The 12,011-nt window shown below is 36.1% G+C and overlaps 1 protein-coding gene and 1 long non-coding RNA gene across 3 annotated transcripts in view; one reads left to right on the top strand and one right to left on the bottom strand.

Annotated features, from left to right (window-relative positions):
• Nucleotides 1–12,011, bottom strand: part of LOC136029539 (uncharacterized) — a 59,221-nt gene that overhangs the window by 37,340 nt on the left and 9,870 nt on the right. For both annotated transcript variants that reach the window (XM_065708010.1, XM_065708011.1), the window contains exons 2-3: nt 9,768–9,885; nt 811–1,047 (exon numbers count right to left, since the gene is read on the bottom strand). In XM_065708010.1, the coding sequence (XP_065564082.1) occupies nt 811–1,047; nt 9,768–9,867 (337 nt within the window). In that variant the 5' untranslated portion in view covers nt 9,868–9,885. The remainder of the gene's footprint in view (nt 1–810; nt 1,048–9,767; nt 9,886–12,011) is intronic.
• Nucleotides 1–12,011, top strand: part of LOC136029541 (uncharacterized) — a 59,345-nt gene that overhangs the window by 27,638 nt on the left and 19,696 nt on the right. The gene's annotated exons all lie outside the window — the stretch shown is intronic.

Raw genomic sequence — 12,011 nt, forward strand, 5'->3', positions numbered from 1 at the left:
AACGCTTTTCAAGGCGAAAATCTCTGTTGCGGAGAGGGCAGTGTGACATGGGACGTTGTCATGATGGAGTAACTATTTCTCTGCAATGTCTGGTCTCACATTAATGACCCTTTTTTTAAGCCTTTTAAGGATAGTTTTATAAAAAAAAAATGATTGGCTAACAGTTTTGTCCTGGAGAACTTGTTTGTGGATAATTTCCCATCAGCAAAAAAACAAAAGAAAAAACAAATCAGTATTGAATTGATCATTGATTTGCTCATTCGAGCTTTCTTTGGTCGAGGAGAATTAGGAGTATGCAACTCCTCACTTTGCCAATAACTTCATATTTCATTAACTGTGACCACACGACCAAAGAAGTTTTTCCTATTGGCAATTTTATCCAGAAGATCTAGATACTTATTTTTTCACAGATCCTTCTGCTCACTTAAGGGGTTTAAGGCACCATTTTGGCACCGATTTTTTTGCATATGCAAATTTTCACTCCAAATTTATGAGCAGCAAATCTGTCCAAATCTTATTGTTCACTCAACGTTTGAGACTTTTTAATCATCCAATGGTTTTGTCGGTTTTCAAAATTGAAGCCTCCCTGAACATTTTTTGTCTTCAAAATTTCCTCTGCCTTCCAAAAATGCTTTGTGTCAGCGAAAAAAACTTAAGCTCAGTATAAAGATCTGTTTTAAATTTTCAAACGTCACCAACTGTTTTTTGCAACTTTAATTTACAAGTGTGAATTGTAATTCACTTGATAGTTGCACCGACAAATCTCATACAAATTAATAATATTTGATGTGAGAGAACAAAAAATCATACCTGCCGAAGGTCTATAAGGTTTTAAATCAGGCTCGTACTCAACACTAGGAGCATAATCACCGGTCCAATCTCTTGGAGTGAATCCATAGGTGTTGGATAGCTCTGGACGGAATCGAAGACTAGCAGAAGATGCTCTTCCGGATCGACCAGCACTTCTGCTCCTCGGCGGGAGGGAAGAAGCGCGAGCTCGGCGGCTCCCTGTTGGAGCCGATGCATCGTAGCGAGTGTCCATGTCTCCTGGAAATTTGTCAATCGTTACACAAAAAGGATAAACAAATAGGAGGAGTCTATTGTAGCATGTTTTCTCTTGTAACTGATAATCACAATGGTCTATTATAATCTTAGTTCAACTACATTTGAATTTGGAAGGTTTCTGCTCAACAACGCTGAGGTATGTTAACCATAGATTGAAACTTTATCTTTTTCCTCAGTAGTCTGTTAATTTTTATTTAGTATTTAACAAAAAAATCTGAAAAGTGTAGAAGCTCTTATTGTCTGAAATCATAACTTGCGAATTCATTTTTTTATTTTCTTGAATTTATTTTTGAATTCATTTTCTTGGTGTATTGTCAACGAAGAACGAGGATAATTATTTTAAAAAGATAAATATACAAGCTTGAGGTGCTGATTTGAAAGCTAAAAAAATGCTAACACACATTAGCCGCCTTAAGTAGCCTACTATCACTTAAGTTTTATTGTTCTAATTTTACAGAAAAAAAAACTGGCAAAAAAACTGATGGATGTCATTTTCCCTAGAAAAAGTTTTTGGGACTCGGATCGATTTTCTACTTACAAATTGTCCAAATCTGACCAGAAAAAGTTGGCAACTGAATTAAGCAAATCATTTAATGTGATATAGGAATTAATAGCTCAATTATAGCTTAGACTACAAAAAAAAATATAACTTGACAACTTACAGCGTCATGTCCAGCCCCTGTGCAAATCAGAATACATTCACGTCTGAGTGGTAAGGTAAATAAGAAAACGTTATGTAGGACCAAGTTGTCAAAATAGAGTGCTTGAAATATCCAGGAATGGAAATATCCATGAATATCTTGGAGGATGAAATTGAAACTTTCAGAGAGTATAGGGGGTTAAGTGGATCTGAGTTTTGACTAGGGGAAGTAGAGGGAGGAGAAGGCCTAAAAAGGTTTCGTTCCACCTAAAGAAGTTTTTGCACTATATAATCTTAGACACCAAAAAATATATTCATTGTTAGGTGGCGATGTAAATCACATGACAACAACTTTTTTTGGCCAAGTGATCGATAGAGTTCTTTTGTAATAACCTAGGAACGGCTTCGGGGAATGAGTCATAACTTTCAGAGAGTGCGATGGGGTTGGGGTAATTTACATAAGAGTTTAAACATTTTAGGATTTAACTTTTTCAAATTTTTGGCGTCATAAGCCCTTTTTGGATTGGAATTTTGTTTCAAATGAATTAGCTGTAATGTAGATCAAAAGAAACCTTGCTCACTCACGTTATCAAAATAGTATGTCTACATTATTCCAGTAACATCTAGAAGGATGGAATTCAAATTCTCAGTGTTTGCCTGAGAGCCATGTGGACCTTAAATTTTAAATCGGGGGAAATATTTCACCTTCTATGTACCTAGAGGTAAATCGAAAGAAACCATGTTTCCTATTATTGTTCATGGTCGTTGAAATAGATAACATTGAACTGAGTTGAATCTCAGGAACGACTTGTGGAGATGAAGATGAAACTATCACTGTGTTGGAGATAGGAGAGAAACGGTTTCACATTTTGTGTTTGGAGAGAAAGGCTGTTGATGAAAGGTGCAATTCCAGTCATCTAACAAATGTAGCACTATTAATCCCAGTAGAACATTGAATATTTTCACGTGTTCTGTGGAGATGAATATGAAACTATCGTTCTGTATTCACATGTTCTATGGAGGTGAATTGACTTTACTGAAGTGAAAATATCGTCCTGTTGGGGATAAGAGACAAGCAGTTTCACATTTTGTGTATAGAGGGAGAGGTTGTTGATGAGATGTGCAATTCCAATCAGCTAACAAATTTAGCACTATTAGTCCCAGTGAAACATTGAATCTATTCATATGTTCAATGGAGATGAAGGTGAAACTATCGTTCTGTTTGGGACAGGAGACAAGCAGTTTCACAATTTGTGTTTAGAGGGAAATTTTGTTGATGAAATGTGCAATTCCAAACAGCTAACAAATTTAACACTATTATTCCCAGTAGAACATGTAATCTATTCACATGTTCTATGGAGATGAAGATGAAAAAATCGTCCTGTTGGGGATAGGAGACAAGAAGTTTCACATTTTGTGTGTAGAGGGAGAGGTTGTTGATGAGATGTGCAATTCCAATCAGCTAACAAATTTAGCACTATTAGTCCCAGTAGAACATTGAATCTATTCACATGTTCTATGGAGATGAAGATGAAACTATCGTTCTGTATTCACATGTTCTATGGAGATGAAGGTGAAACTAACGTTCTGTTGGGGACAGGAGACAAGCAGTTTCACATTTTGTGTTTAGAGGGAAAGTTTGTTGATGAAATGTGCAATTCCAAACAGCTAAAATAATTTAGCACTATTAGTTCCAGCAGAACATTGAATCTATTCACATGTTCTATGGAGATGAAGGTGAAAGTATCGTCCTGTTGGGGATAGGAGACAAGAAGTTTCACATTTGGTGTTTAGAGGGAGAGGTTGTTGATGAAATGTGCAATTCCAAACAGCTAAAATAATTTAGCACTATTAGTTCCAGCAGAACATTGAATCTATTCACATGTTCTATGGAGATGAAGGTGAAAGTATCGTCCTGTTGGGGATAGGAGACAAGAAGTTTCACATTTTGTGTGTAGAGGGAGAGGTTGTTGATGAGATGTGCAATTCCAATCAGCTAACAAATTTAGCACTATTAGTCCCAGTAGAACATTGAATCTATTCACATGTTCTATGGAGATGAAGATGAAACTATCGTTCTGTATTCACATGTTCTATGGAGATGAAGGTGAAACTAACGTTCTGTTGGGGACGGGAGACAAGCAGTTTCACATTTTGTGTTTAGAGGGAAAGTTAGTTGATGAAATGTGCAATTCCAAACAGCTAAAATAATTTAGCACTATTAGTTCCAGCAGAACATTGAATCTATTCACATGTTCTATGGAGATGAAGGTGAAAGTATCGTCCTGTTGGGGATAGGAGACAAGAAGTTTCACATTTTGTGTTTAGAGGGAGAGGTTGTTGATGAAATGGGCAATTCTAATCAGCTAATAAACTTAGCACTATTAATCTCAGTATAAAATTGAATCTTTTCACGTGTTCTATAGAGATGAAAGGGAAACTATCGTCCTGTTGGGGATAGGAGACAAGCAGTTTCAAATATTGTGTATAGAGGGAAAGGTTGTTGAGGAGATGTGCAACTCCAATCAGCCAACAAATTTAGCACTATTATTCCCAGCAGAACATTGAATCTATTCACATGTTCTTTGAAGATGAAGATGAAACTATCGTTCTCTTGGGGACAGGAGACAAGCAGTTTCACATTTTGTGTTTAGAGGGAAAGGTTGTTGATAAAAGGTGTAATTCCAAACAGCTAACAAATTTAGCACTATTATTCCCAGTATAAAATTGAATCTTTTCACATGTTCTATGGAGATGAAGGTGAAAGTATCGTCTTGTTGGGGATAGAAGACAAGCAGTTTCACACACTGTGTATAGAGGGAAAGGTTGTTGAGGAGATGTGCAACTCCAATCAGCGAAAAAATTTAGCACTATTATCCCCAGTAGAACATTGAATCTATTCACATGTTCTATGGAGATGAAGGTGAAAGTATCGTCCTGTTGGGGATAGGAGACAAGAAGTTTCAAATTTTGTGTTTAGAGGGAGAGGTTGTTAATGAAATGTGCAATTCCAATCAGCTAACAAATTTAGCACTATTAATCCCAGTAGAACATTGAATCTTTTCACGTGTTCTATGGAGATGAAGGTGAAACTATCGTTCTGTTGGGGATAGGAGACAAGCAGTTTCACATTTTGTGTTTAGAGGGAAAGGTTGTTGATGAAATGTGCAATTCCAAACAGCTAACAATTTTAGCACTATTAATCCCAGTAGAACATTCAATGTTTTCACTTTTCAATGGAGATGAAGGTGAAACTATCGTCCTGTTGGGGATAGGAGACAAGCAGTTTCACATTTTGTGTTTAGAGGGAAAGGTTGTTGATGAAATATGCTATTCCAATCAGCTAACAGGTTAATCACTATTAATCCTCGTATAACATTGGATCTTTTCACTTGTTCTATGGAGATGAAGGTGAAACTATCGTCCTGTTGGGGAGAGGAGATAAGCAGTTTCACATTTTGTGTTTAGAGGGAAAGGTTGTTGATGAAACGTGCCATTCCAATCGGCTAACAAATTTAGCACTATTAGTCCCAGTAGAACATTGAATCTATTCACAAGTTCTATGGAGATGATGACGAAACTATCGTTATGTTGGGAACAGGAGACAAGCAGTTTCACATTTTGTGTATAGAGGGAGAGGTTGTTAATGAGATATGCAATTCCAAACAGCTAACAAATTTTGCACTATTAGTCCCAGTAGAACATTGAATCTATTCTCATGTTCTATGGAGAAAAAGATGAAAATATCGATCTGTATTCACATGTTCTATGGAGATAAAGGTGAAACTATCGTTCTGTTGGGGACAGGAGACAAGCAGTTTCACATTTTGTGTTTAGAGGGAAAGTTTGTTGATGAAATTAGCCATTCCAAACAGCTAACAAATGTAGCACTATTATTCCCAGTAGAACATTGAATCTATTCTCATGTTCTATGGAGATAAAGGTGAAACTATCGTTCTGTTGGGGATAGGAGACAAGAAGTTTCACATTTTGTGTTTAGAGGGAGAGGTTGTTAATGAGATATGCAATTCCAAACAGCTAACAAATTTAGCACTATTAGTCCCAGTAGAACATTGAATCTATTCACAAGTTCTATGGAGATGATGACGAAACTATCGTTATGTTGGGAACAGGAGACAAGAAGTTTCACATTTTGTGTTTAGAGGGAGAGGTTGTTAATGAGATATGCAATTCCAAACAGCTAACAAATTTAGCACTATTAGTCCCAGTAGAACATTGAATCTATTCACATGTTCTATGGAGATGAAGGTGAAAATATCGTCCTGTTGGGGATAGGAGACAAGAAGTTTCACATTTTTTGTTTAGAGGAAGAGGTTGTTGATGAAATGGGTAATTCCAATCAGCTAACAAATTTAGCACCATTAATCCCAGTATAAAATTTAATCTATTCACGTGTTCTATGGAGATGAAAGGGAAACTATCGTCCTGTTGGGGATAGGAGACAAGCAGTTTCACATATTGTGTATAGAGGGAAAGGTTGTTGAGGAGATGTGCAGCTCCAATCAGCCAACAAATTTAGCACTATTAGTCCCAGTAGAACATTGAATCTATTCTCATGTTCTATGGAGATGAAGGTGAAAGTATCGTCCTGTTGGGGATAGGAGACAAGAAGTTTCACATTTTGTGTTTAGAGGGAGAGGTTGTTAATGAAATATGCAATTCCAATCAGCTAACAAATTTAGCACTATTAATCCCAGTAGAACGTTGAATCTTTTCACGTGTTCAATGGAGGTGAAGGTGAGACTATCGTTCTGTTGTGGATAGGAGACAAGCAGTTTCACATTTTGTGTTTAGAGGGAAAGGTTCCAAACAGCTAACAAATTTGGTACTATTAGGCTCAGTAGAACATTGAATCTATTCACATGTTCTATGGAGATGAAGGTGAAAGTATCGTCCTGTTGGAGATAGGAGACAAGGAGTTTCACATTTTGTGTTTAGAGGGAGAGGTTGTTAATGAAATATGCAATTCCAATCAGCTAACAAATTTAGCACTATTAATTCCAGTAGAACATTGAATCTTTTCACGTGTTCAATGGAGATGTAGGTGAAACTATCGTCCTGTTGGGGGGAGGAGATAAGCAGTTTCACATTTTGTGTTTAGAGGGAAAGATTGTTGATGAAATGGGCAATTCCAATCAGCTAACAAGTTAATCACTATTAATCCCCGTAGAACTTTGAATATTTTCACGTGTTCTATGGAGATGAAGGTGAAACTATCGTCCTGTTGGGGAGAGGAGATAAGCAGTTTCACATTTTGTATTTAGATGGAAAGGTTGTTGATGAAATGTGCAATTCCAATCAGCTAACAAGTTAATCACTATTAATGCTCGTGTAACAATGAATCTTTTCACGTGTTCTATGGAGATGAAGGTGAAAGTATCGTCCTGTTGGGGAGAGGAGACAAGCAGTTTCACATTTTGTGTTTACAGGGAGAGGTTGTTGATGAAATGTACAATTCCAATCTACTAAAAAATTAGCACTATTAGTCCCTGTAGAAAATTGGATCTAGTTACAATGAAGAAGAGAGGTAAATAAGAAAATGATAATCATCCGGGACATTAAATACCTAATTTGTAATGTCTCGGGTATGACTTCCAGGCTATTGACCCTGGCTATAAAATTAATTCTGGCTATATAATACCTTCACATTCACCTGACTAAATTCATCTTTGTTACAAAATACCATTTCAGTAATATCTTGGGTTTGACTGAGAGAATCGAGTTAAAACGTTCAGATAGTGTATGGGGAAGGGAAGGGCACTTCAAATACTACATTTTAGGGAAAGGGATAGCATTGTATAAATATATTTTCTCCTATATATTTTTTCATCAGATAGAGGACCGACAATTTTTTCTTCATTGCTTGAATTTCCACAACTTGGTCAATGGAACCCCTGTGCAGAGAATGAAAATAATTTCTGAGACCACACTGGCTAATCGTGACTAAACACAAAATCCCAAAGAAAAGAAGAACGAGGACAATAAACAGCCATTGAAAAAATTGAAAATAATTCAAATATTTCAGTCAAGACCTCCACTTGACCGTCCTCAGTGCGGATTAAACTGATAAAAATATAAAAGAAACCAGACCTTAAAACAAAACACAAAACTAAAATATGATGACCCTTTCTTAGTAATGGTTAAAGGATAACTGAATAAAAACAAAAGTCTAAATGGCATTTCACAATTTCATCTTACTTGCAGCACTCTTAAAGGCTAATCGCTTTCCAGGTAGATTGTTATCAGATATCTTACATGATTATGCAACATAAATTTGTGGAAGTATGTGAAAAAGATCGGAATTAATAATTTTGTCATAAATGGGACTTAAAGAAGATTCTCCAGTGTCTCTATTGAGAGCTACCTTTTGGTGAAGGTGCTTTGTTTTATCTCAACTACCTCCCTAACAACTTGCATGATACCTTTAACGGGGGCAATAATGGAGGTGCTGTCAAACAAGATGAAATGGTGTGGATTGTCGTACAAATGTTGAGCCAAGGCGGAATAAAAAAAAGCTCGCCTTTGGCATAGCTTCATGGCCTTATCTATTGAGGACCTATGTTCTAATGACCTCTCCACTATTTACTGTTGGGTTCTTCCAATATAAAAACGGCCACAAGAACTGGGAATTCTATAAACACCACTACCCAGAAGTTATCAGAACTTCTGGTAACTTCAGAACACCACTTCAGAATACAACAGAAGTTACCAGAACACCATTACCAGAAGTGACCCCTTGGAAAGGTCTTTAAGTTATGAAATTTTCCCATTGTCTACATATAGTATTTTTTTTTATTGGGAAGTATGCATACATCTTTTGGATGGGAGTGAAGGTGAATATTCAGCTTGATTTTTCACGGGTGGAATTTCCCATGGGTATGGAAGTATCTGGGGGAGGTGAAATTTACAGAGGAAATATTGCGCTAGGGAATTTTGTCAGCATTCCTATACGAAATTATTTCTAGTTGTCTTACTTTCTCTTTGCTGACTCAATTTTACATGTAGAGATGATAATGGTAATTATCCGGCGTAAATTTTCATCGAGATTGAATCATCTAGGGAAACTTTCCACGGGGGAGGAGCTGGATTTCCTGGCATTATTTAAAAAAAAAAATAATAAGCTTACGCAGTATGTTCAACCTGTAATAATACTTTTTTGATCTCTTGGTCTAAATATTGATCATTTGTATTGCATGAATAATCGTGTTAAAGCGGTAATGGCAAATGTCTTATTTGTATGTTCCCATTTCTTTATGAAGGTAATGCACTTTTGTTTACGTCAAATTTTGTTCTTTTCCTAAAATAAAAATGCCCCGAAGAATACCTTAATCTCTTTTAAAGTACTCTAAGAAAGCATGATATTAGAAAATACTTGAAACTACCATGGGTTCTATTTAAGCCATCCATAATAGTCGAGTTGTGAATCTTGCTATGAGACAACGAATCTCCAGCATTTTTATTAGGGGGTCGGGGGGGGGGGGGCAAGAGGGGGTCCATCTTTGGATAGTCAAGGGGCATGGAATATATAATAATTTTTCTCCAAATTATTGGAGGCAACTACCCCCACTTCCCACCCCCCCCCAAACAACGCCCCTGCTTTCTATAAAAAAGGGTCCCGAGTCCTTTTGAATTTGAAATAATTGATAATATGAATGAAAAAAACAAGGTTACATCAGAAAACTTAAAGCTCAAAAATTCGTTGGGTACCTCTGTCTGACAATAAGCTACAAGAATTCCGGTCTTAAAATATCGTGGATATTTCTCTCGTTCAGCGGCACAGTTAACGAGAAAGGAGGAGATAAGGAGTTAACTTGTTTCTGGGTACTGTATTTATTTAGGCATTCTTTAGATAATATATATGTATATTTCTTTGTCTGACAATAACGCATACGTTTCTAAGAGGGGGGAGGGCACAAAAACTGACTTGATGCCCATGGCTGAAAAGTCTACCTACGTTACTGCCCTTGCCTACTTTTAGTGATATCATCTTTTATTTAATATGCAATTAAAACACTGATAATGAAAGGAATGTCAAACTCACCATGTACACCGCGCATGTAGTGAGTCCAAAACCTGGACCTATTGACCTGGTTACCAGGTGCGGTTTGAGTCAGAAATTCGTAATGACGTTTCAACTGCATGCCGTTGGAAATGTTATCCTGAAAATAAGAGCTGTTTAATTTCACATACTTGCACAACATTTTAATGACGAAATATGGCTTATAAGTTCCGAGCTACATCGTAGTCACACCTGTTGATAAGAAATACCAATATTTATGAATGGTATGTGATAGGCCAATTTCTTGAATTAAGCATCACACTTGTACTACATAGATGGAAAACTCCATTACTTGCCGTTAAATCTGTTCGATTATTATCTTTGGTAATCGAAAAGTTGTAAATAGTGACACCAGTAGTAAGTTTTTAGGATTTATAATTGTATTAGCTGAAATATCTTTACACTATTACAACCCTTGTGCTTTATCAAAATGAAGCAAATTATGAAGAAGAGGGTAGTAGTGAAAAAAAGATGGATTAATATAGAGATATTTCGGTTGAGACCTATGCTTGACCGTCCTCAGTTCACAAAAGTAAATAAAGAGCAAAAAATGTACAGAAAAAGGTCACAAGGACGACATAAAAACATAACGATACTCAAAAACTAATACAGTAACTTAAAATAAGTCCTCTTGAAGCAACGGTAAAAGGGCAACTAAATAAAGGCATAAAACATTGAATGGCTATTTAAACCTGGGCAGTCATTTTGTGTAAAGTATTTTTGAGCGCTAATCGCATACCTTCACAATTTGTTTCATTTTATCATTCATAGCCGGTATGGTCTTAGGAATTATTTTTTTTATAGTATATACTGTTTATATTTATTAATAAATAAATAATTGTTACGGTACCATAAATAAATATTAATTAACATTCTTTGCTTTTATTTTTCCCAGTTTCTTGACAGACTTAAGAATATATTATTTGCACATTTTGACTTAAATGTAGCTGTAGGCCACTCCAATATTATGCATACATACCAAATAGGTTGATGCTTCTATAGTTAAAGACCAATTATTTCTATGCAAAAGGGCTTTCTGCACTACTACTACTAGGCTACTACCAATGTTACAACTAGCTACTCATTGCAACACCGAATCAAAAGAGGCCAACACAGCTTTCGATCCCCTCCACCTCTAATCTGTTCAGAGATTCATTCTTCGCTCCCTTCTGTGAAAGTATAATTTTCTTTTCTTTCTTTGTTTTGATTTCTTGAATATGCATTCAGTCAGGTCATGCTTCTTCTTTGACAGATCAATATCTAAAATGCGTCGTCACCTTCAGCATCCTCAAAAATACACATAAAACAATTTTGTGACGTCAAAAGCTGTAATTTCTCATTGGTTCTATATTTACTTGCTACAGCAAGAATGTCATATGTAATGCGTACGGGGGAATAGAGTTTCAGGGCTATGCTGAGTCTCAGGAGTGGGTGTGTTACAAGTCTCAGTTTAACATACATTTTACATACGGTACCACCTTTCTTTAGTTTAATGGCATTCCTTACTTTAAAACTTTAGCTTTCAAAGTGCGTGTTACTCCTTACTCCCCCTCTCAGCCATTTTTATAAAGGAATTAGTTAAGTCGAGTGTTAATTTCAGTTGTTTTAAAAGGAATATATTAGTTTTGTTGGATTTGACTCAATTAACCACTTGATACATCTTTTCCATTCTACAGCATAAGGATAGAAAGCTGAGAGTATCAACCAATTTGACGGTCTATTGTCTAACAGAACTGTGCACAAACACATTTTTTGAACTTATTTTCGATCCTAACATAGCCGAAGTTACCTTGGTTTGAGGTTTCTGATCGCAATCAAGTTGTATACTGGATTATACTACATACTTTGACGTTTTTCCCGGAATACTTTCTATTTAGAGAGCCAGAACAAACGCGTAATCTAAGCAGTACTGGCATTGGAACAGAGAGTTGAGACTGAAAAAAGACTAGCTTGTTTATATCTAAATTAAATGTTCTCGTATTACAACACCTTTTATTATTTTTGGTTTCTTGTTGGTTTTAGGCTTTTGGTGTTAATTAAAAAAAAAAAAGTTTTTTAAATGAAAGTAAGGAGCGACATTAAAACTTAAAACGAACAGAAATTACTCCGTATATGAAAGGGGCTTTTCCTTCTCAACGCCCCGCTCTTTACGCTAAAGTTTGACTCTTTCTCTTAACTCTACATTTTAAAACAGTAAAAAACTTTAGCGTAAAGAGCGGGGCGTTG

This window comes from Artemia franciscana, chromosome 7 (assembly GCF_032884065.1).
Source record: "Artemia franciscana chromosome 7, ASM3288406v1, whole genome shotgun sequence".
In the NCBI taxonomy this organism is placed as follows: Eukaryota; Metazoa; Arthropoda; class Branchiopoda; order Anostraca; family Artemiidae; genus Artemia; species Artemia franciscana.